At 47.6% G+C, this 25,513-nt stretch overlaps 1 protein-coding gene across 13 annotated transcripts in view; it reads right to left on the bottom strand.

The window, feature by feature from the left end:
- The window catches only part of Mtss1 (MTSS I-BAR domain containing 1), a 153,901-nt gene that overhangs the window by 113,987 nt on the left and 14,401 nt on the right, over window positions 1–25,513 (bottom strand). For all 13 annotated transcript variants that reach the window (XM_047522192.1, XM_047522205.1, XM_047522184.1 and 10 more), the window contains exons 2-3: window positions 18,092–18,153; window positions 14,606–14,679 (exon numbers count right to left, since the gene is read on the bottom strand). In XM_047522192.1, coding sequence (XP_047378148.1) covers window positions 14,606–14,679; window positions 18,092–18,153 — 136 coding nt within the window. The remainder of the gene's footprint in view (window positions 1–14,605; window positions 14,680–18,091; window positions 18,154–25,513) is intronic.

Genomic DNA, 25,513 nt, shown 5'->3' with positions numbered 1-25,513 from the left:
CCGACCGTACTGACCCACCCAAGGCCACCCAGCGAGCGCAGAGTGGGCTGGAGCGGCCTCCCCACCAGGCCCGGCCCAGCCCAGCCCCGTGGCTCGGAGCCCCACGCTGCTCACAGATCTCCTTTAACTTAATGTTCTGGGAACGGGGGTGGTGCGTGTTTACACACTGGAAAATGACAGTCTGGTAAAAAAAGAAGTGATTATTTTTAGTGAAATGTGGATTCTTTACAGAGTTTTATACACAAAACGTGGCAGAGCAGTGGTTTCTCAGACAACGCCTGGACTGTCGATTTCTAAAATCGTAACTTAGCTATGAATAATTTAAGACCTCACTTAAGTGAACCAAGCTGTCTACAATCACCTCAAAAAACACGCAGCCTCACTTCCATTCGATTACCCAATAAAAACACCTAAAAGGCCTAGTTTGGCGGTTCTCAACCAGAGGCAGGTGTGCCCCGCTGAGGGACATTGGGCAATGACTAGAGACGCTTTTGACCTACATAACTGTGAGAAGGCAAAAGCCAGGACACTGCTAAACACCTGACAAGGCACAGGACAGACCCCACCAGCAGTGATCTGGCCCCAGAGGCCATCAGTGCTGAGGTTGAGAAACCCTACTCTAAACTCCCAGTTTGTTCCACATAACCTATCCCCAAGGTGGAAGACGCAGGGCTGAAACTCCAGGCAGACCTAGGCTCCGCAGCTGCATGGTTGTAAGTGGTTTTAACCAAGTGACTTAAGTCACCAAGCCAGTTTTCTCCCTTGCAAATCAGGTTCCTATGTCTTTCTGGACTGAGATGAAGCGGCTTGCTGGCTGGCCCAGGGCCTCCAAGGCAGAGGGCCCACAATAAATAAATGTTCAAGGCTGAGTCCCCACCACCTGTGGCTGCAAAGGCTCTGAGGCACCTGTTTCCAAAAGGCACACCCAGCATGTGCTCTATAGAAACACATTTGGAAAACAAAGGCCAAAGAGGCAAAACAAAGGCAAGAGGTGCCCATATCAGCAAGGGTGGAGGTCATTTTACTACTCCGGTCTCATTAAACAGGAACACATACATCTGCAGTGGGAACTTGGAGCTTGGTGTCACTGTGGTACCCTCTTTTCCCCCTGTGGACACTCTAGAAGTCCACCTGTAGCCAGTGGCCAGTAGGACCACCCCCACTGGGAGGTCAGGGGGTGTGTTTCCATGGCTCATCACTTCCTCCAGCTCTGGCAGGAGCAGCGCATCCTGCACGTGGCGGTAAAACGTATCATCCAAGTGGAGTACCGCTCGGAATCAGCATCAGCCTCGACAAGCCCAGACGGCCATCACGTGCAGAAATGGCAACTCAAGGGCTAGCATCAGGGCAAGGGATCCCAGGCTCTCCGATTTGGTTCTCTGGGCAGTTCTGGGAGAGGGGGCTCAGGAAGAAGAGGCTGGCTGCCACATGCAGAGAGTTGAGGTCCTGTGTCTGCCACCAAAGCCCTTCTGACAAACCAGTGGGACTCAACTAGAGTCAGTGCCTGGGTCAGCCTCACAGGCCCACCATTCTCAAAGAAAAGTTCTAGGTCAGCAGTGCAGGAAGGGGATTTTCCCGACCTACTCCACAATTCTTTTGTATTTTAACAGACAGCTCTAGCCATCTTTGGGAAACTGTGTACGGCCCCACTTCTGCCAATCACATTAAAAGGGTGCATGGGAAGGTCTCCTTCTGCCTTAACAGAATCAGTATTTTTTCATCTTCTTTGTAATCAATCAGCTTCTGCTCCTTCCCCTATTTTAAAGGGAGGAAGAAGCAGCACTGTATTGAACTGTAAAATGTGCTCGAATGGGGCTGGATATGAGTTTCCATGGTAACCGGGGTCCCTGGGCCCTGGCACACAGCAGGAAATGCCGCAGATTTCCACAGCATTATCTTTTACTAGAAAGGAGTTTCATGGCGAATGTAAACATTTGGGAATCAAACCGTGTGTGTGTGTGTGTGTGTGTGTGTGTGTGTGTGTGTGTGATCGTCTGCTAAGGCAATGTAGATGAACAGAAGCCTATGTTATTCTTACAGTTAATAAGCTTACGTCAAATATAACAAATGATTAAAACACAAGCAAAAATAGCAACTCCCGCCCCGAAGTGCTAAAAGAAAATGAAAATATCTTCCATTGACAAAGGAAGAACGAGACTGGAATTGGGAAACTGCTTTGGAGAACCAGAGACCAAAGATTCTATACAAACAAACAAGCAAACGAAAATGTTTGTAGATAATAATCAACCGAGAGCACAAAGCAGAGGTGATTTTTTTCATAGCTGTATCATTTCCTCCTTGAACACCCTCCCATGAAGCCAAGAAGGCAAGCTGAACACCTGGCTAGTGGGGCAGGTGAGGGAGACCTGAGACAGAATCCCTCCTCCCCTCACCAAGCTGGTGGCCCTGGGCAAGCGACTTCCCTTCCTGAGACTCAGTTTCCCTTGTAAAATTGAAAAGGTTGTAGGAGAGCAAAACATCTAAAATGAAAGACAAATGTGTTATTTAAAAAAGAGAAAACCCAGGTAATATTCACGTTAAGCTATCTAAAAGTAGTGTAAAAAATCAAATTTCTAAAGAAATGCATCAGGAGAATTCAATGCCAGATTCTTGATGATGGAAGACGTTTTGAAGGTTGTTCATCTATTCCCCGAGTTATTTCCTAGCATTGGACATGTGCACAGGTAAAGTGAAAATGTTAGTGCTAAGTAGCTTTCACGTTTGTGTATGTGCTGGGGCTGGAACTTCAGAGGAAGAGAGAAGGCAGATCACACCCACCTGGAAAAATGCTAGTTTGACAACTTCAAGCGTCTCCGGGCTCACATTTACATTCCAGAAAGTTATTTTTGTCTGAGATGGGCAGGGCGAAAGAAACCAAGTTCACGGCTCTATGGTAAATGATTTTTCACAAGAAAGCATTACCACACACACAAAAAAATTACTTGCTTCATCTGTATGAATGAAAATAATAGCATTCTTTCATGAATGCTAGTTGATATTTTACCAAAAATGGCTATAACGGGTTTGTGTGTGACGTGGGATGGGGTGGGGCATTGGTAATCTGTGGAAAACAGGGTAAAGTGCTCAGGGGCAAACTGGGGGGCAGAATGGGGACGGTCCTCCCTGCTTGGGAACAAAACACGGGGCAGCCCTGTGCGCTGCAGGGTGGAACTGCTGAGTTAACCGCTTCATTATGTAAACCTCCCAGCGACACCAACATGCTGTACTGTACTCGGTCACCCATCAGAACACGCACCCTCGCCAAGCCGGACCTTCCTCCCAACCGGCGCCACTACCCCACCTCCCTGTCACTCTCCAGTATTGATTACGGCTGCCAAGGTCAGGCAGAGTGGCACACAGCACAGCTCAAGCATCGCCGGGGAAACACAGGAAAGCAACAGAGGGAAACACCCTGAACGGACCAAGAGCACACGCTTCTCTGGGTGGGTAGCAGGGCAGCCGTGTGCCAGCGGCGTGCCATTCTGACACCCTGGCCGTCCTACTGCAGGATTCCAAGATTCTGTCTGTGCTTTCCCAACAGTGGGATTCGGGTTAGCCCCTTTCTGGCTCAGGCAGATGACCCCTCTTTCAAGTGTCCTTCAGGAAGACACAGTTAAAAACAACAGGCCACGGGCAGGAGCGCTGGTTAACCACAAGGAACAGCCATCTCTGGCACCTGCTGCTGACCAACCAAAGATGAATGATACGGGTCATCTGCAGAGCCAGCCCAGGGGCTTGGTCAGGCATCGACTTGATATTTAGGAAAGATCACTGGGGCAGGAAGGAGGGGTTTCACCTGATCATCACAAATGTTCAGTTGTGATTCCCAATCTCCCAGAACACACGTGCTTAACACACAATCTACCACCTCCAAGCTCCGTAGGTCATAAAAGGTGGGCAAGCAAATGGAGATTTAGGTTTCTGCAGTGCTGGGGACTGAACCTGGGCCCTTGCACATGCCAGGCAATCCTTTACCACTGAGCTGCAGCCCCAACTCAAGGTTGACCTTTTTTAATCCATTAAGTAGAATATCCATAAATACACAAAGTCCTTTGTTACTTCTAGTCCTTATCTATAGTGTGACTTCTAAGAATGTCAAAACGCACGTGCTGCTGTACCATCCTGCATTCAATACCAAGTCTGAATTTCCTAGAGGCACAGAAGCGAGAGGTTTCAAGTGTGGACGGCAGCGAGACAAACTTGACATTTGTGGGCTGTTCTTAAAAAGCCGTTTTATCCTAAGCAGAACGTGGATGGCCTGATCTATTGTGCCACCTGAGCTAAAATGGCTCAACACACATCAGAGCAGAGATGCAACCGAAATAACAGGATTGAAAAGCAGTATGCACATTTATAAGTCCATTTAAAACAGCTAGATTTTTATGTCACTCCTAAGCCAATGAGAGCTCTAAAATGTCTACACAGAAGGGTTTAGGGGCTGAGGGATTTTCCGTATTTACACAATAATGGCAATTTCTTAGTTATATCTCATATTATATTATATCATGTTATATTATAAATATCAATAGTTTATGCAGGATTTTTCACTCATACCTCATATAAGATAGAGGCTATAACAGGTATTCAATCTGAAAACATATACACACCTATATGTATCCATACACACAAAGTGAGGATGGTTTGAGGTGCCTACAGAAATTAATGAGGTTACAGTAAATCAGTCCCCAGGCTTGGTACCACCATAGCCTTCAGCAAAGCTGTATGTGTAATAAAGACCAGTTGTGCACGGACACTGGTCATCCTAGAGGAGGGGATTTGGTTTTCTTTGTTATTTTAGGCAAGAATCTGCTACGTCCAAGTCTAAAGTTGAAGTGTTTTCATCTAACAATTTTTAAAAATCAGATTAAAAGGATTACTGCTATAAAGTCCAACCAATAAAGGGCTGTTTGTACATGATCCAGCACTAAGGTCGTTCTTCGTATTCATCCGAGTTAGAGTGTATTTATAAATGGTGATCACCTACCAAGGAGGAGGAGAGCCAGTCTTGACCACCGCCCAACCAGGCTACTACTCAAGGAGGAAGCTTTGGGGACAAGTTCCCAGAGCTCAGTAACACAGCTCCATTTCACTAACATCCTTATTTCAGAAAAGATAGCTAATCAACCTCCTCAGCTTCAGGAAAATTCCTTAAGTGTTCTGAGAAGGGCAACAGGCCAAAGGATGACCTGGCTTAGAAGCCCGCCTTCATCAGAGAACAGTTTTCTCAAGCTTTTCCCAGTTATCGCTCCCCTAATCAGCCTTTGGAACACTCTTCTCTCCCTGATTCTACCTTTGTATAAGGTTTTAATTCCAAAGATGTGTGTATGTCGATGTGTGTATTGTATGCACACCTGCACCACATGCAGGTTGAGGGTTCTTCATCTGAAATGCTTGGGTTCTGGATTTCCAGTTTTGGGGGATTGGGGAATACTTCATATTCATAATGAGATATCTTGGGGAGGGGAATGGAGCCTAGGCACAAAATTCACTTGTGGTTCCTATAGGTCTTAAAGCACACAGCCTGAACGTGATTTTACACAACATTTGTAGTCATTTTCTGCAGGAGACAAAGTTTTGTGATGTGGAATTTAGCACTGTGGCATCATGTTGACACTCAAAAAGTTAAGAGTCTGGAGTGTTTGGGTTTCAAATTTCCAGATCACAGATGTTCAACCCTTCCCTCCTCAGGAGCCAATTTTTGACCCCTTCAAAACAACATCTTGTCCACTAAAAATGCATTAAGTAGACCTAACATTAAAAGAAGGGGAGGTGCATTCATTGTTTGGAACTGTGATCACTGTTCGCAGAGCCCTCTCCTCCTAGTCCCCTTCCCCACACGCCTGCCCGAGCCACTATCACCCACTAACTCCAGGCTAACTGATCTTCATATTCCCTCTGTGATGGCAAAACCAGACCCGGTTGTGAAATGAAGTTACAAAAACGTTACGGTAAGAGTCCAGTGCCTGGGGAAGGGGTCGTTTCCCCTTCCCTCTCTTAGCCTTTCTCCAGGAAGTCTAGTTAACCATGAGCCCCTACTTTTTGCATTGTCAAAAACTGCCCTAAGAGTCTGACCACTCCCTCCTGAAATGTCACAGATGTCTGTGAGAAGAGCTGTTTCTTCTCATCTGCTCTGTGAGCATGCTTCATGTTAGAGACCCTGCACGGGCCTTCAGCTGCATACATTAGGAATTTTTTTTTAAAAAAGAGGAAAATAATAGGATGGAAAATGATAGGATGGGTCTAAGATGATGTCAAATAACCTACAAATATTTTGAGAAACTGTGGATCAGGGCTCAGAATTTTGGAGTGCTAATCCCTCCTGGGTCCACCGGTGTCATATAAAGTCTGGTTTCTCCTACTTTCCGAGTACCATCTTGTGGTTTTCCCAACACCAGAGCCATAGGTACAGGGGAAGCCCTCAACAAAGCTTCCTAATATAAGACAGCATATAGCAGATGATTCACAAAACATTATGCTTATGTGAAAGCAGAACAAGCCTTCCTCTAAGAACAGTTATACTCCTTAGAACCCATAACACCAGAACCACCACTCTACATGGCTATGTACAGTTCACTGAAATTTTTTTTTAAATTAAAAATTCAGTTCTTCAGACACACTAGTCATATTTCAAGGGCTCAACAGTCACATGTGACCAGTGGCTACCACACTGGACAGCGCACGTGTAGTATACTTCTACCATCAATAATATTGTTTTGCACAAAACAGGCCTGGCCCAGACTACGAGGCTGCCTTGTGTCAACTAACACACATGCACACTTAGGACTGTCAAGACCCGCAGCTCAAAGCTAAACAGGAAAGACAAGAGAAAGGGGAAGTAAGAGTCTTGTCTTTGCTCGGCCAATTTTCCGATTTCCTATGTTTTTCAGCTTCGTTCTGACTCCCCACACCTACCCACAGGGCAGCAACGAGACTTCTCAAAGCCTAACAGATGAACAGGGCAGAGTGTGTCGAAGGCTCCCTCAGTGTAATTCACATGAACCAAAATCAAGAGATCAAGTTCAAAACCCCAAACCTGAAACTTTAGAGAGTTCTCCGGGTCATTTTCAATCCAGCATTTTAAAATATTAGAAAATTCAGCGGCTGGCCCATACGCAAACCATGAAGTGCTTCATTTTAACAAATTTAACTGATCGGCAATAGTTTCCTGGGCACCTGCAATGTAAGGTTCTAGAAATCGGAGCTCAGAAGTGCCCGTGGCAGCTACATGCAGGCGCTAGGTAAAATGACCCCCCGCTACTTTCTCATAAAATTTCTCCTTCTCTAGGCTTCAAGAGATGCTTGCTGCTAGATTCCTCTTGCTCACATTTCTTGTATTACCTTATAAAGCCCTGGATAGAGTTAAGAGCACCAGAAAAATTAATATACTACCCCTTAAATCTTTTGAACCAGTAAGCTTGGCTCTTCAAGAAAAATGACAATTGAACTTGTTTCTTAAACACTCACAAGATTCTTCCCTGTGAGAATCCTAAGGACAATAACTAAAAATAACCGAAGAAGCAGACAGGCCTAAAGGAACACGAAGCCAGTTCATGATCTACGGTCAAGATTGGCAGAGTGCAGGCATATATATACCTTTTTAATCAAATGAAGGAATCTGATCACATTGTTTTAAGATAACAGTCAAGAGTATTTATACCCAGTCCTACACGAAGGTGCTTTTATTATTATTTTTTTTTATTTAAAAAAATGTTTTTGCAGTTTGAGTGTGAAAAGCTATGTAGGCAGAAATCCTAAGGCTCTAATCACATGAGCTGGATCACCAAAGGTACTTCATTCAGGAGTTACAGGCCAATGAAGGCCAATTAAACAATCTGGTTAAAATAAAACTCGGGGGTAAACAAGACCAGTTTGGCTGGAGCTTCAAAACTGCTTCCTGGCACCTTGTCCCCTGGAAGGGAACATTCCCTCCCACCCCACACCGACCACACGCAGGTGGCTGACTTTTACCCACCTGTCCCTTCTCGTGACCTCCTCTTAGACAAGCAGTGCCTCCCTTCAGCCATGGGGACATATGAGGACACACATCCCACTGGAGACCTCAGGGAGAGTTGACCAGGGTCTCCCAAGTGGAACCTGGCGAGCCCATCCCAGCAGACTCCTGCTCCCACAGGGCCGGGCTTCCTCCCCAGGTCTCACCCACGGCCCGAGTGTGGAAGCTGCTGTATACGTGTGGCCATTCATTCAGGAGGCAACATGCACCCTGATAAACGCCAGACACTAAGCCTTTGGGAATGTGGCTTCCTTAGAAAGGAAGAGGACACAGGCACTGCCCTGCAGGGGAAGATGCACGGCAGGGCGAAGACCCCGAGAGCAACACGTGCCACAAAGGTCCTCGGGAAGGACCCTTGGTACTTGCTGCAGGGAAGACAGGTCTCCACGTGCTGTGGTTCTCAGACTGCTCTTAGAAGACAAGCAGCAGCAACTCAAACATATCCAGGGGCACAGAGTGGCCAGAGAGGACATCCAGGGCCTGGAATGCACATGTGCAAACAGAAGGGATCAAAGGTTTTAAGGGCTCAGGAGCAGAGCCAGCTGTTTGTGGATGGAACTGCCGGCAATTGGCAGAGATGTCATTGGACAGGTGGGTTATGGCAAGAGGCCTTACCTGACAGCACAACGAAACCTCATAGGAGGAAACCTCCTGGGAGAGGCTCCCTCCCCATTCAATTACCCTGACTCTGCAGATACGAGGCCAGGTCCTGAAATGTGCATTTGAAAGACAATTTCTTAAGTGATGATGGACACTCTTAGATCTGCAGAACATGGCATTTAATAAAATCCATGCTAAAAATACATAACACACACTAAAGACACAGGGCACTTTAAGAACCCAGCCTGCTTTACCAAACAGAAGGCACAATGATCTCCATTGCCAGCCTTGGTGATCCAGGCTCACTGACTAAGCATATATATATGTGTACCGGTCTGGCCCTCCATGCGGTCTCTAAGCTCCAGCTTCCACGTACACAGTCTCCTCGCACGCCCACTCCAAGTGTGAGAGCCCAAACCAACCCATACACCCATTTCTACTTTCCACTCCTTTCCTATAACCCTCTCCTTCCACCTTCCTCTGGTTAACATTGCATCCTCCACTCCCTTTGTCCCCAGAGCAAAAGGTAAAAGGATAATATGGACAGGGAAAATCACACTGTCCAACTTCATCCATATTTAACATATCTAACAGGCCCAAAGCAACATTTAAAATCATGAACTAGGGCTGGGGATGTGGCTCAGTGGTAGAGTGCTTGACTCACATGCAAGAAGCCCTAGGCTCAATAACCAGCAACGCGCGCACACACACATACACACAAATCATGAACTAAAAGAACCAAAAAAGGTCACTCGTGCCAGGCATAGAGGTGCATGCCTGTAATCCCAGCAGTCTAAGAGACTGAGGAAGGAGGATCACGAATTCAAAGTCAGCCTCAGCCAAAGCAAGGCACGAAGCAACTCAGTGAGATCCTGTCTCTCAATAAAATACAAACTAGGGCTGGGGATGTGGCTCAGTGGTCAGTGCCTCTGAGTTCATACCCTGGTACCCCCCCCCCAGAAAAGGTCACTTGTGATAATCTAGGACCCCAGGTCATTTTATAGGTGGGGAAATTAAAGTGAGATGGCAATTCACTTGGTCACAAAGTGACCACCCAGGAGTCCACCCAGGTATCTCTACTCCCAAGCTAGCCCTTACCAAGTACGGCATGCAGCATGGATTTTGTGTGTGTGTGTGTGTGTGTGTGTATTCAGGATTAACTTTAAAAGCAAATATAACATTACACCAAATCCAGGAGCTCCTTACATAAGGTGTCTTAATTTAGTGATCAAAGTCCATGCTATGGGCCAGAGTCAAGGTTTACCACTTGCCGGCCATGTGGCCGTGGTCAGCTTAGGTACATTCTCTAGGTCTCGATGTCATCACTTAAATGAGCGGTCACAAGTACCTACTCCACAAAAAGCCTAAATACAGTAGTCGCTCCTGCCACCTAAGGTGTTGCACTCTGCAGTTTCAGTTATAAACAGCTGACTGTGGTCAAAAATATTAAATAGCAAATTCCAGAAACAATTCATAGTTTTAAATAACTTTCAACACAGCATGATGCTATAATTGTTCTATGTTCTTATTGGTTGTTCATCTCTGTGCCTAATTTATACATTAAACTTTATCAGAGCTTTGTAAGTATGGGGGAAACACAATGTATATTAGGGTTTGGTAGCATCAGAGGTTTCAGGTGGGCAGCTGCTGGGGGTCTTGGAACGCACTCCAGCTGAAAAGGCGGGACAGCTGCATTTATGAACCACTCAGAACAAAGCCCAGCCAGGGCACATGAAGGGTTAACCTGCATGATTTTCAGCATTAAAATCAAGCCCACTTTTTAAAGCAATGAATAAAGGTCTCGATCACTACAGGTGCTCTGGACGGCCTGGCGGCCATTTCCTTCCTTCAAGCACCTTCAAATCCCTCCTGTGGGTCCCGTGTGTCGCCATCTGCACGTTTCCAAGGTGGTTTTTCAGAGCTATGAAGCGATTCCAGAGGCTCACAGAGGCGACAGGAACGAAAGCCATACAGCTCTGCGCTCGTGAAAGGGCCTTGCTGACACCAGCAAGTGATGCAGTGGCCATGAGGCGCCAGTGCTGACTAAGAGGGAGCCTGCGCGTACCTGACTCCTTTCAGAGCTATTTATTTAGGGAAACAATATGAAACGCTATTATTTTGGAAACCAGAAACCTGAAAGCTTGAAATTCTAGACACCTACCCAAAAGAAGACACACTTAGGGGTAACGGCAAAAAACATACAAATGGCCAACGGGTATATGTAAAAAAAAAAAAAAAAAAGCTCAACATCTCTACTCATCCAGGAAATGCAAATCAAAACCACAATATCACCTCACTCCATTAAGAAGGACTATTATCAGAAAGACCAAAGGCAACAAGTGTTAACGAGGACAGAGAAGAGGGGCCCTGACTTAGGCCCTGTGGGTGGGACGGGAGATTACTGCAGCCAGTATGGAAAACAGCATGGAGGTTCCTCGAAAAATAACAAATAGAATTTCCACAAGATCCAGCAATTCCCCTATTCCTCTGGAAATACTTATATATATACTTATATTAAAGTATATATATAAAATCCATCAAAGAGACATCTGCACTCCCATGTTTGCTGTAGCATGATTCATGATAGTCAAAAAATGGAAACAACCTAAATATGCATCACCCCAGGACCAACAACAAAAAAAATTAAACCTAAGTGTCCATCAATGGATAAATGAATAAAGAAAATGTGGTACATATTCACAGTGGAATACTATTCAGCCATTAAAAAAACCCAAATCCCACCATTTGTAGCAACACGGAAGCATCATGTTAAGTGCAATAAACCAAGCACAGAAAGACAAGCACCACGTGATCTCCTTCATTCACGGAATATAAAAACGTTGAGGTCACAGGATTGAGAGTAGAACAGTGGTCTCCAGAGGCTGGGGGAGTAAGAGGGCAGGAAGCTGATCAGCAGGCCCTAAGTGACAGAAAGAAGTTCTGCTGGGCCACTGTACAGCAAGGTGACTAGAGACAACAATCATGGCCTCATTTCTGACAGGAGGGACTCAAACAAATACACCAATAGGCTGTAAGCAGAAGCCTAGACTAAGGAGACTCTCTGAGCAGAGGACACATCACACTGCCAACTAGGAGTTACCACCTGTTTAGTCCTTAAGCCCAAACTTGCATCTGACCAAAATAGTTTGCAGCATTTTCTACAGATTCATCATCTCCTTGGTGATGCATGCACTATTAAAAATAATCGCGCTGAGCAGTGTACACTACCACCCACCACAGCGCAGCTGTGCCGGCAAATACCTGGAGGTCAACCGAATGTCCATCAACAGAGCAACCACTGAACTGAGCTGCATCCAGACACCGACATCCCACCTGTCCACTTCGAAGCACGAGGTAGAGCTATAGGCACCGACAGCGACAGATAATTACAACGTACTGTGAACTAAAAGCACAGGAACCTTGTTTCCCAAGGGTTACCTTCTAAAAACCATCATGCAGACCTATCTTATTCCATACATCATTCCACACGTTATTCTGAAGTTTGTTTTTCCCCCCCAGATGTGTTTGTTTAGAAATGCAAAAAAAAAAAAAAGTCTATAAAGGACACTAAACCCAATCCCTGGGAGGGATGAGAGTAGATTTTACTTCATATACTTTTGTTATTTGAAGTCTTTAAAGTAAAGAATGTGTTCTGTATTTTTTCACTTTTAACTAAAAATTGACGGCAGATCACATCTGACACTTGTTGACGTATAAGAAGTGCATTTGAGTGTCTCTTATCATCTCCATGAAACAGACCTTCTTCCTTGGACCTGCATTCCTCAGGTCCTCCGAGAGCTCCCACACTCCCACGCCGATTGAAGTGCATATGGATTTTAAACACAGTATTCTGACATTGCTAAAAACGACCTGAAATCAAACAGTTTAAAATTATGTCAACCCTGGGGTCTGTTCACTGTGACATTATTTGCCTCTGGTCAAATATATCACCTCCAAACTATAACCTACCACTATTGCCAAAGAGTCTCTTCCGGTTTCTTTTCCCACAAATAATTGCTCTGTTTTTCCTCCCTTTGAGCCATGAGAATTTCCAGGCCCTTCAGTTTCCCACCGAGAACCACCCTGGGAGCAGCTTCTTCAAAAACTCAGGTTCTTACCACAGGAAATTATGGACAATCAGGGGATGCCTTTCTAGTTCATCTGCAGGATCCACCAAAAATTAAACAGTAAACTATAAAAGCATTGTGCATCCCAGGGCCCCAAAAATGCAATGCCAGATATGTAATCTTCAAAATAGTAGTGCAGCATTAAAAAAAAAAAAGACATTCTGGGGGCTCTTCTGGAAAGACATCGATGCAGCTGACAAGCCCAGCTGCAGATCCTGCTGAGCTAGAACAGAGAGGGCAGACCCAGCCACACCAACGGGGGCAAACAGGCCTGCACACGAAGTTCTTCCGGGTTGCATGCTCTGAAGTTCTACAACAGACACACATAAGCCAGATGATCATTTTTTAAATGGGCTTTAAAAATGAGACTGGTTAAGACCCCCAGCAAGCTAACAGACCAGATGAAGAAACCACAGCCCTGATGTCTCTGTCACAATCTCTGAGGGAACTTTTAGAGACACCATTGGCATCTTGGGAAATGAGGCGAAATATCACCTCCCCTGGGGAAACTTCCCTGATTCCCAGAGCCAGGTGCCCTCCTCTCCGCCGTTACCAGGCCGCACACACAGAATCCTTCGCTGATGTTCTTTATTTACACGTCTCCTTCCCCACTCGATCGCAAGCTCTTCCAGGACACGGAGAGCAACCAACGTATTGATCTTTTGGTTCCATGAGAAGGCCAGCAATAACAGGAGCTGTAGAACTGCTTAGGGAATTTGGGAACTGGGAGCAGTTCCCAATGTCGCCATGCCAATGACGAGAACAGGCATGTACTGTTAGTACCAGAAGGAAAGATGAGGCAAGCAGGAAGCAGAAAGAAAGAGTGGCTGTCTGGAACGAGGCAGGCACCGGCCTTGAGCCGGGGAAGGCTGCACCTTGCTGGCAGAGCTGACCCTGAAGATGGAGGTGTGCGCGTCAGGGGGCATCTTCTTATGCCCCCCACGCATTATCAATATTCTTCGTATTCACTGGAACCATTACATCTCCCCCCTCCCTCCCCGTGTCAGATGTTAATAGCAACTCCTCACAAATACCCAATACCGGAAACAATCCAAATGCTTTTCCACCAGTGAATAGCTGTAAAAATTGTATTATACCTATTCAAAGGAATATTAGTCAGCAATAAAAATGAACTACAAATATACACCATAGCATAGATAATCCCCAATGCGTTATTTTAAACAAACCCATCTGAAAAAGGCCATGTTCTGTATGATTCCATTTCTGTGATGTTACGGGGAAGGAAAATTATAGGGACAGAAAACAGATCAGTGGCATTACATCTTTTTCAAAATATTTCTGTCTACTGATTTAATGGACATACTTTAAACATCGACTGTGTCCTGGGCTTTATTTTGGGGGGAGCTCAGATGTAAGTCACTGTTCCTAGCTCACGGGGCCTTCGGTCAAATGTGGGAGACACATGCACTGGTAATGAGAGATGGCATACTGCACTTATTGTAGAAGGGTTCCTCGTTTGATGGGAACCCAGAAGGAAGGGCTACAGATCACCTCCACGCTCCCCACTCCACAGGGATGGTGGAGAACCCAGCGCAACCCGGCCAGCAAAGCGCGAAGCCGCAGACTCCATGGCCAGCTCAGCAGAGAGCCCGAACTGCACATCAGGCCCTGAGCAGGAACAGGGCTTCCCTTTCTTTATTTTTCATTCTTCTTCACATGTGCTTTATTATCTGGGGAATGAGTACAACTTCTAATATGTGTAACCCCACAGAGTTTTTTAAAAAAGAAAGAAAGAAACCGTGAGTCAGCTAAGCTGTGAACACTTAAGCTGTGTCTTCCCGCGGAGCCACCGGGGAAGGGCCCACGTGCGGAGTCTGGGGAGCGCGGCAGCCTCCCATCCGCCTACCTCGTGTGCTGGTGGCCATGTCAGCCACTTTCTGAAAGGCGTCCAAGAAGGCAGCTGCTGCTACTACAGTTGTCCTGAAATGCAAACAGATAACAAAGCATGAGCAGTGTCCCAGAATGGCCAAGTCATGGCAGCTCAGGGGCTGCCACCGCCGCTAGAGAGTACGGAACCTCCCAGGAGGAACAAGTCCCTGGGTGTGGATGCCCGTGGCCACTCAGCCCGCCCTTTCCTAACGCCACCCCGGCAGTGTTCAGCTTCTTCACTGCTCGTCAATCAATGCAGTGGGTCCTCTCATCCCATTCCCCCGTCTATAAACTACTAGCAAGCGAAGCTGTACACAGGAGGAAAAGAGGTGTTTCTACCTGAAATAAAAAACATCGTGAGAGATGCAACTGACACAGGGGAACTCAACCTTAGGAAAAAAATCTACACACACACATACACACACACGATTTGGGCAAAGGACTCGATCTTGGAAAGAGATCACGGAGTTCAACAATTCATTGCAGAGAAAGGAAATGGAGGCCACAGATCTAAAGGGAATTTAAAGATCACTAGTTTATACCAGAGTTGGGACTCCTGTCCCAGCCTCATGACTCACAGGGCCAGTTCAAACCACTACCAGACAAGATCCTGGCTGCACGACCTTTCTCCCTATACTCCAATTAAAATGAAACGGAGGTCTTGTTTTCTCAACCTTAAACGGTACAATTTCAACAGTGCCTTCCCAATTCCTAAAAGCTGAGAATGAGGAGAATTTACCATACTCATGTTTTGTCCTAGAGACCTTTTTGAATTCTGAACATCCTCTGGGGCGCTGTGTGGCCTACTGGATCCTGGCGCTGTGGCCTAAGACGTCATGCGAGAAAGAGTCATGAAAAAGCCATGCCAGCACCACAGCCTCCAAATAAAACAGAGCTCACAAGCAAGGACCTCACCACTGAACTCAGAGCTCAACACCAACCTCCAGGGATTCCTTGCATGCATCTAATCTCTACTGAGCATTCCCAAGGAAGCAAACCTGCTAAAGGAAGAGGAAAGACTACAAAGTAAGGAAGACTGAACGAAATGGCCTTTTACACAACAGTGGCTACGAAACAAAAGATCCCTGGAAGGTGCTGGGAGTCATCCTGCAGGGCCAAACTTCAAAATGAGGCTGATCATTTCCAGTGAAGCAAGAAAACACTCCATTTTAATCCCCAATAATAATTACATGCATGTGCACACACAGAAACACACAAAACTGAAACAACAATAACAACAACAAACCTTACTCTGAAGCATACTTTCCAAGAGTTGACATCAAAGCAAACCCTGGAAGAGTCAGCTTTATCAAACATCCTAGGATTTATAAATACCTCGTTCTGATTTACAATTAATACTTGACACAATGGTTGGATTTATCTCATTCAACTCAATGCCAATCATACAACTCTCAAGAGCCAGCTGTGGGGGAGCCGTGTATGTTATATTCACAAGGGCTCCTCTAAAAATTAGGATGGTGGCCACTGTGGAGGAATTAAGAGCTTTTAAATGACAGTCATACTACACTTTCTAATACTGTCAGAAGACATCTTGGCCCTCTCTAAGGGTACAGAGTAAATATGGAATCATCGACAGCAAAAGGAGCAATCCGACTTGAACACACCAAGACCTGTAGCTGCTTCTGCAGTCCTCTAACACAGGAAGTTACACTCAGCCATGGACTAGTGGGTTGACCAAAACATAAAGAGGCCTAAATGTCATTAAAAATTACAAGACATACTTTGAATCCATGGGATAAGATTAAGTTTTGCTTTATATATTCAAGATGGCTAGTGAGATCAAGGCTTTAAGCTCTAGCAGCCTCACTGACAAAGGGGAAGGAGAACCATTTTCCTGGTCAACTCTAAAAGCCTAACAGATAATTAAAGGAGACCAGACAGGAAACAGTGGGGGGGAATGTACTTCAATGTTTTACTGCAGAAGGAGCACTCCCACAGGATGGAGACTAACCCATTTGAAACAAATGGCAGCCTTGGTGGCGATGGATGGGGGAGTAGACAGAGCCCCTTGAGGTAAAGCTGATAAAGGCCTCAGCTGAAGACTTGAGTTCTCAGTCAAGGAGGCTGCATCTGATCCAGCCGAACGTAATTACAAGCTATTGAGTAGAGAAATCAGAAAGGACTGGATAACTGGAGGAGGTGCCTCCATTCTGGAGGCCACACTATGCGCCTGGAGGCTCACTTGAGACACTGCAAATCCCAGCCACCCGCCCCCACTTGAAGGTGAAGGGACGGAAGGAAAAACAGGCCCCCTCCCCAATTCTCTCCTAACCTACAGGGGAGCCCCGGAACTGCCAGTCCTATGGCTAAAGCTCAGAGCAATAACCTCTGGTGTGCACGAGCAGAGGCCCAGAAATGTCACATCCCTCCTCCCTTATCTGTCTGTCATTCAGGTGGCTCTTTAATCTAGAAAACACCTCCTGACCCGCTCCGTTCTCGAACCACCCTTGTCCACCCAAATCAGCCAATGTCATCCCCCCAAAATTTATGAATGGGGGTCATCAAATAACTGCTTTGAAAATGTCCCACCCTTCTTGGAGTACTCACTAAGCGCAGAGTCCTGTCTGCACCGAAGTAAGAGTGGAGTTTCAACACGATGCTATTTTCTAGCATATCACATGCTACATGAACAAGCACACCAGGCAATAATAATAGCTTCTCAGAGCAGATCAGCAGATCCTGTTTGCTTTTCCAAACAGCTTTACTGAGGCATAATTTGCATACTATGAAAATCATCCTTTTTAAATGGATGATTCAATGATTTTTAGTAAATTTAGAGTTGCTCGACTCTCACCACAACCCAATTTTAGAACATTCGCACCCCAAAAGACACCTCTTAATAAGTTATTTGTAGTCAATCTCCTTTTCCACCCGTCACCCCAGGCAATCACTAATCCACATCTGCCTCTGTAGATACGCTTTGTCCAAACATTCACTTAAAGAGAACTACACACCAGCAGGTTAGTCAAACTCTTTGTGTGGAAAGACCATAAAGAGGGGGAGAACCTGGACTCGGCCCGACTGCCCAAGCTCAAATCTCTGCTGTCACTACTAGTGGTATGACTATGGACAAGCCACTTAGCATACCTGTGCCTCCACTTCCTCATCAGTAAAATGTGACTGATACCAGTGCTTACCTCGTGGGGCTGTGGTATTTAGACAGGTAACATAGGCCTGGCATACAGTGAGCATGACATAAATGCTGCCCGTGCTGCCTTACGTGCTGAACTCTCGATGGACTCTCAACTTCCTGAGGCAGGCCAGGTGAGTCCAGTTTTACATGTAGGAGGCTGAGGGATGGTACTGCTCCAGGCACAGCCCACACGTGCTTCTCTATGTGTAACGCTTCCAAAATTAACCCCAGTCCGCCTGTTGGTCCACCCAACTCGGGCCTCCTCCAAGCACAGCGCCCTCTTCCTGTGGAGCCTGGGCTTCTACTTACCGAAGCTGGGACTGCAGCTTTCCCGCCTTGTTTATGAAGTCTTCCCAAACTGGATAGCTCCCCTGCAACAAAAGAAAGCCAGCAGTAAGTGACACTGTGACAGACATCCATTTCCGACATGCACAGAACACCCAATTCCAAGTACACAGGGCAGGGCCTGGGGACGTGATCTTCCTTTGCAGGAGCTGGGGCATGCTGCCCAGCTGTCTATACATACCTTGCCTCAGAAGGGGGTTTAGAATGTACTCAGTCCCTGTCATCTTGCAAATGCCACAGATACGGACTAGAACTAGCTGGCAGAAGCTCACACATATGCTCATGAGCCAGGAGATGGTGGGTCTGGGTTTAGATGCACACAACACGTAGGGCACCATCCTGAGCTACCTGTTCGTGCAACATGCCCTGGCTGCTCTCACTTCCGTCCCAAATAGTGAGGAGGAAGGAACCAGAGGGTCTGGGACTCTCCCCCAGGACAGGTGGTCATCAGGAAGCATTATTAGCCTATCAGAATCTAAGGTTGGAAAGTCAGCAAAACATAGCCACTCAGCTGGCACACAACATGGCAACAGATGGTCCCCAGCATCCCTCAGCCCACAAGGAACCCCTTGGACAGCCTAGGTCAGCCACCCTGTCCTGAAGTTCACATAGCCCTAGTTTTAACCTCCTGGGAGTACTTGGAGTTAAGACCAATAATTCGGCTTCCACACTGACATCTTTTCGAAGTCCAAACAAATCCAATCCAACAAGGGGACCCTGCCAAACACCGCCACCAGTGTCCAGAGATGATCCATTGGGTCTCCTTGGTCTTCCAAGTATAATACACAGACACAAACTCATATAATTGCATGTCCATCTATTGGCTTTGTGATTCCAGAGACCCCTGATTAGTATGAACTTAGCTTCATTTTCTTTTGTCAAAGGAAAGTAGAATTAGATGTGATTTTATTTTGAAATTAATATGCACAGAAGTAACACCTGGTTATAAAATTACCTATCTAATTTATGTATTTCTCCAGTTATCAATTCTGTCAGAAAATGTGCAGAGAGATATCTAATAAGCTGTCTCATCAAACATTAAAATGGGTTATTTCCAGGAGCTAGAATCTTGACCACTGTATTACTTTGTAATTGTTCTTTCCTCTATATTTAATCGGTTTGTTTTGTTTCTGTTTTAATGAAAAGAATAAAACTGTCTTTAAAAATGTACGATTGAGTTAAAGGTGCACCCGCCAGGGCAGTGAATCCAGGTGACGCACAGTGCACCCAAACCCTGAAGCCGCTCCACACAAGGTCACACCCACCGTTCTGCATTTGTGCACCTGAGACCTTCCTGGCCCAAGTGCAGGTCTCGGGTTATTCCCACGAGATGCTGAGCGATGCAAGGGCTGAATCCCATCTGACTGGATCCTGGAGGAGGCCCTCTGGCAGCTGCACCTGAGTGACTGTCAACCAGCACCTGCCACAGGTGCTGTAACCACATGGCCTCCCTCCCTTCCATGTCTGTGCCCTGCGGGTCTCTGCAACCCAAGAGCAGAACTGTGCATTAACTTACACTCAGTGAAATCTTGAGAGAGCTCAGGCCACCATCCCAGGCCCGTCAAGAGGGACGTGGGTCCCAATCCTGGCACTAACACACTTATCACTTTCTTATCAAGTCCAGAGATGAACACTTTCCACATCTACATCCAAGAGTGAAAGAGTGAAAAGCCGAGATGGGAGCCCTCTGGAGAGCTCTAGTTGGAGGGACAGCAGTGGCTTCCCTAAGAGCATCAAGGTCCCTTGCGGCCTCGTCTAGCTACTCCCTCTCTGATCCTCAAGACTTGTCAAGAAGCTCTTTGAAAAGCCTGAGCATGTTCAGAAACTCACTCCTACTTTCACCAAAGGCACCATCATCTTTACAAAACAGAAGGACGTGAGGAACAGGCCCTCCTTGCCCAACCACCCCCTCCAGGGACCCTCAGAGGAGCCACGGAGATGACTGGTATTGATTAAGGACAGGGGGAGGCAGGTTCACTGAGAACACACCAGGCTGGCCCCAGGCCGGGACAGGGAGCACCGAGACCTGATTTCGGGCCACTGCCCTGACTGTAATTGAACGGGGATATCATTTGGCATCTCAGATCCCTTTTCCCTGTAATGATAATAATTAGAACAACTCCAACGGTGACGATTACTAAGCACTGGAAACATGGGAAAGGAAGAAGGAAGAGAAACGTGGGAGTCCGATCTCTCACACGGAATCCTGGGGTGCAGCGCTGGGCAGGGCTTTCAGCCTCCGTGAGGGGAGACCACTACTTCATGGGGCTGGTGTGAGGAGTGCATGAAGCCACACAGACGTCCAAGAGCCAGCCACACCCCCACGTTCACTACAGCACCCTTCGCAACGGCTGGGACGTGACATCCACCTGTGACCCCGAATGGATGAACAGATGAAGCAGACGGGGTGCATTGACAACCAGGCAGAACAATTCGGCTATAAAAAGAACAAAATCCTGTCATTTGCAGCAACATGGATGAACCCGGAGAACATCAGGTTGAATAAAATAATCCAGGCATGGAAAGACCAGTATCGCATGACCTCACTCACACCTGGAGCCTAAAAAGCTGACCTCGCAAAAAGAGGTTTTCAGAGGTGTAGGTGGTGAGCGGGCGGGGGGATGGGGAGATGCTGACCAATGACATATAATTAGAATCAGACAAGAGACAAATGTCCAGAATGGGTAAATATAGAGATAGAAGTTAGGTTAAGTGAGCCCTGGAGCCAGGGGCCGGGACATGCTGGAGTGGTGGGGACAGGAATTGGGGACAATGACCACGGTCATGCAGTTTCTATCCTGGGTGATGAAAACGTCTACCGTTGACTGTGGTAATAGCTGTACGACTTTGTGAACATACTAAGAACCGGTGGGCTGGACACCTGAAGTGGGTGGCTTGTGTGACATGTGAATTTTAAGCAACGAAGCCGAATAAATAAACGAACAAATGAGATCATACATAAAAATGGCTCTGTGCTGTGCCTGGCACCCGGAAAGGCACACATGTGACATGGCAGGAGGGCGGTGCCTGGCGGGAGAGGTGCTGAAAGCCCTCCAAGTCAGGCCCTCGCTCCAGGCCCGGGTCCCTCAGTCACAGTCCAAGGTGCGGATCCTGCCCAGGTAGAAGCAATCTGCAGCTCACGACTAACCACAGTTAAGGCAGGAAGCGACCCAGGCAGCCGGGAACACAGTGTCAGACGATTTGTCTGCCGCTCCTAAGTAAATGGCACGGTGGCATATGTACTCAACCCCACCAGGAACGTGCCTGAAAATGACGACAGCTCAAACCGCTTAAAAAACTACTTATCTACCCTCACTCAGAGCCTCACTTCAGTCTTCACCAAATTAGCAACAAAAGGAGGGTCCCCCCTCTGTACAACACACAGCTCCCCACCTACGAACACCCACTCCGTCACAAGAAGGCTGCCAAGGCAGCTCTCTCCTGACTTGTGATACTTGACGATCTATCAAAGGGTGTCAGGCCCACCTGTTTTAGGCAATATATAATTTAATGGCTTCTTTAAAAAAAAAAAAATCAATGTCTAAGAACAGAAGACAAAAACCTCCTTGTTGAGAGACGAAGAGAGAAAAAAAAAGTGTGTAAATGTTATTAAAACTTAAAAGCAAGGTGATGTTGGGCTGTTCCAGATTTTTTTATAAGTTTCTTTCAAGGATATAAAAAAAAAAGTTTCTACCCACCTGAAAGTAGTTTTACTATAAAAATTCAAAAGCTTACAGGATGTGAGAAAGGAGGAAAAGGGTAATTGCAGAAAGATAAAAGGCAGCAGAAGGAAAGCTCTGGTTCTTTTACTACGAGACTTGGGAAAGAAGGCCACACTCAAGTTTCAAAAGAAACTTGCAAATCAGGACCCTGGATGCACCCAGAATCCTTTCAGAAAGCGGTTCCAGCACAGTCCATAATTTTCTAATCTGCACCTGCTGACCAAGAAGTCATTTCTGGGGAGTGCTGTCCAGAGTGGGAGAAATCCCTAGGAATGCGTCCCCAGAGTCGTGGAGACCTCTCAACACTGGCCCACCCAGTGGTGCTCCCCAAAGGCGACACGAAGTTTTCATAACTTTCCAGACACACCAAAATCAGAAAATAGAAAGGTCCGGCTGAGCACCCAGCTTCTGCTTCTGTCCAAAGTCATGGGCAAAGGGAGGAGAACTCTCCTCCCAGGAGCCAGGTAAGGTCTTGGGGAGGGGGACGGTGCTGGGGAGCCCTGGGCAGGTGCTGAACACAGAACTCACTGTCACCAGGTTCCCAGGGAAAGGGAAGGGGCCTTCTCAAAGAAACGGAGGGACAGCAGGCTGCTCAGAGCACATGAACAGGACTGCCTCCGCCAAGCCCCAGGTCCTCGAGAGAGGGGCTTCCCTGCCCACACCACTGCAGCCACCCAGCAGGTGCCCGCCTGGATCCCCCAACACAGCGCTGATGGCCCTCTTCTCTTCAAGCCTCCAGGGTACCCAACACTCTTGAGAAGTCTACTCAACGGTCACTGCCTCGTCCAAATGTCACCTCTTCCAGAACATTCTCTGGCACACCTCCTTCCCACCCACTCTTCCTCCTTCCACTTATTGCATCACTAATTTGCCATCTATGAGCCCGAGGTTTTCCTTTCCAAACCACAGGACAAGGTCGGAGAGGTGGAGGGAGGAGGAAAAGCACTTCCAGTAAGAGGCTCGGCTGGCACCATGACAGATAAGCAGAGGACATGGTCGCTCTCCTGAGGGACGGGTGTGCATTTCCACCGGAGAGAAAAGGACGAGGCGACCAAGGGCAGCCCTCAAGGGCAAGGTCCCGAGTTGAACCACACATGGGACAGCAGAGGACAATCAGGGTGGCCTTCATTCAGATGGTTAGTGACATAAATTCCAAGCCCATCAGGTGACAGGAGAAGCTAGCTTGTGGGTCACACAAGGCAGTGGCCTTGTCCCTTTGGGAATGAAGTCATGTTTTACAAGGCTTCCCAAATCTCCTTCCACTCATCAAGGGTTGGTCTGTCCTACACCAACCCCCGAGTGACCTTCCCCCCACCCTCAAAATGGAGGACTGGGAACTCCCTGAGCCCCTGCTCTTATCCCTGCTCTTCCTCCACGGGCCCCTGAGCCAGGAGGCCCAGGCAGGCATGTGCCCGACGCAGGGCGCAGGAGTCAGCCAGCAGCCGTTCTGGCTCCGGGTTCTGTTTGGCTTTGCTTTGTATTAAACAGAGGCCCGGATGGCATCCCACACACGGCGCGGAAAATGAACCGCGTGTAACTCATCAGCACGGCTGGTTAACGGGGCTCCATCAATAATGCAGCAACTGCCTCTCCCAGCCTGGCCTGGCTGCGACAGCAGAACCTCCAGGGACAGCTGAGGGAAGTCAACACCACACGGCCACACAGGGAACCAGGGCTGGGCACTGCAGCCTGGGAGCCCAGCAGGACCCTCTCCAGGAGGGGTTCGATTTAGTGGAGAATAAAACAGGGACTAGCAGGGGACAGGCTGGTGGGCTCCAGCTCGAAGGCCTTTCTTCTGGTTGCAAGATGCCAGACAGAGGCTGGATGGCCCGCGGTCACAGCTGAGGAGAACCCGAGCCACACAGGACTAGCCGAGCACCAGCATTTTCTGAAGAGCTGCTAGGCACCAAGGACACCCACCCGCACTTCTCCAAGGGAACCACGTGTCCACCCCTGGGGGTGCTGCAGGGCGTTTAACTGCCACTGGGCAGGACCACACCCCGAGGGCCCGCCTCATGCAAGGCCCCATTCCATGCTCAACCCTGCGAGGCAGGTGCTCCTATTTCACAGCTGAGGAGACTGAGACCCAGAGAGCCCGTAGTGAGGAGATCCAGGCGGAAACGTGAGGCCAGGTCTGCTGACTTCGCAAACCTAAGGGTTCCCTGATTCTGGGGAGTCGAAGCGGCCACACAAACACCCAGCCCGGCCCAGACTGGGGGCTGCAGAAAGTGGCTCACACAGCCACTGGGCCCTGCTTTAGATCCCTGGGTCCTGCAGACGCCCAAAGTAGAGCAAGATTCCTGGAACACACAACACCTGATCATGACAGAGGCCCAGGAAGGGCTGCTTGTCACCTTAGAAAGGGACAGGATCCTCAACCACAGGAAGAGAAAACTCAGAACAAAGAAAAATCCTGTGTGTGGAAAAAGGCTGACAGAAACACAGCAGGACACACGGTTTCCATCACTATGGTAAATGGTGGAAATTCTCTCTTCTTTAGGTTTTCTGTGGATACTGGAAATAAGCTTCTTGTAGCAGCTCTGGGCTGCCCACTGCCCCTGCCACCATGCCCCTTCCCCAGGTCTGCAGGGTCCTCACCAGGGTGAGCATGAGGAGGGCAGCTGGCAGAACCCCTCAGCTTTTCCAGGAGCACCCCGAGGTGAGCTCAGACTCCAGGAATATGGAAGCCAAGATACCCAGAGGAGCCGGGCCCTTCCCGCCCAAGCCCAGCACCCTGGATGCCTCACTTCCTCACGCAGAAGGCAGGAGGAGTCTGCTCAGCTTCCAGAAGTGGGTGTGCAGAATGAGGGGCCCAGGAATGACTGTCACAGCTCTGTCCCCAAAACCACGCTTCCCCACCCCAGCCTGCAAGATGAAGGGCTCCTGAGATCCCCAGATGAAAGGCCCGGGTGAGCCCATCCATCATAAACACCAGTCCTGGGCCTTTATTCTCCGATTGGGGCTTGCCTAATCCTCTAATTATCCCCGTCCATCAAGGGATGACAGCCTTGGGGATAATCAATGGTCGCCTCCTGGCCCACCCGCCCTCACCCACTTGCCGAGCACACCAGCAATAAATATGCCCATGAAAAGGAAGACTTAACCACAAAAGGTGCCCGGCCAGCCCTGTAGAAGGCCCCGTTTGTAACTACAAGCCGACTTCAATCAAGGGCACGGGGCGCTTCCTCCCCCGCAGGACCGGTCTGACGCCCAGGCTGTGTTCCGACACACGGGTGTGTCTCCACTTAAAATTTCAACAACTGAACAAACCCTATCTTCAAGACCATTGCATTTTTTTTAAGTCCTCTACTTAAAAGTAAGCATTCTTTTGTCTCTCTAGCCACATGGGGTTATTGAAATTCAAAATTACAATGAAATAAAATGTGACAGTCCCTGTCATCCCAGTTGCTCAGGAAGCTGAGGCAGGAGGATTCCAAGTTCAAAGCCAGCCTCAGCAACTTAGTGAGACCCTAAGCAAATTAGTGAGACCCTGTCTCAAAATAAAACTAAAAAATGGGCTGGGGATGTGGCTCAGTGGTTAAACACCCCTGGGTTCAATTTCTGGTACTAAAAAAAAAAAAAAAAAAAAATAGTGATATTCAGTTCCTCGGTCCCAAAAGCCATATTTTAAGTGCTCAACCACATGTGGCTAGTGTCCAGAGTA

This window comes from Sciurus carolinensis, chromosome 1 (assembly GCF_902686445.1).
Source record: "Sciurus carolinensis chromosome 1, mSciCar1.2, whole genome shotgun sequence".
NCBI classification, from domain to species: Eukaryota; Metazoa; Chordata; class Mammalia; order Rodentia; family Sciuridae; genus Sciurus; species Sciurus carolinensis.
Note: the sequence above shows the minus strand (reverse complement) of the source record. Positions and strands in the feature narration are given on the sequence as shown.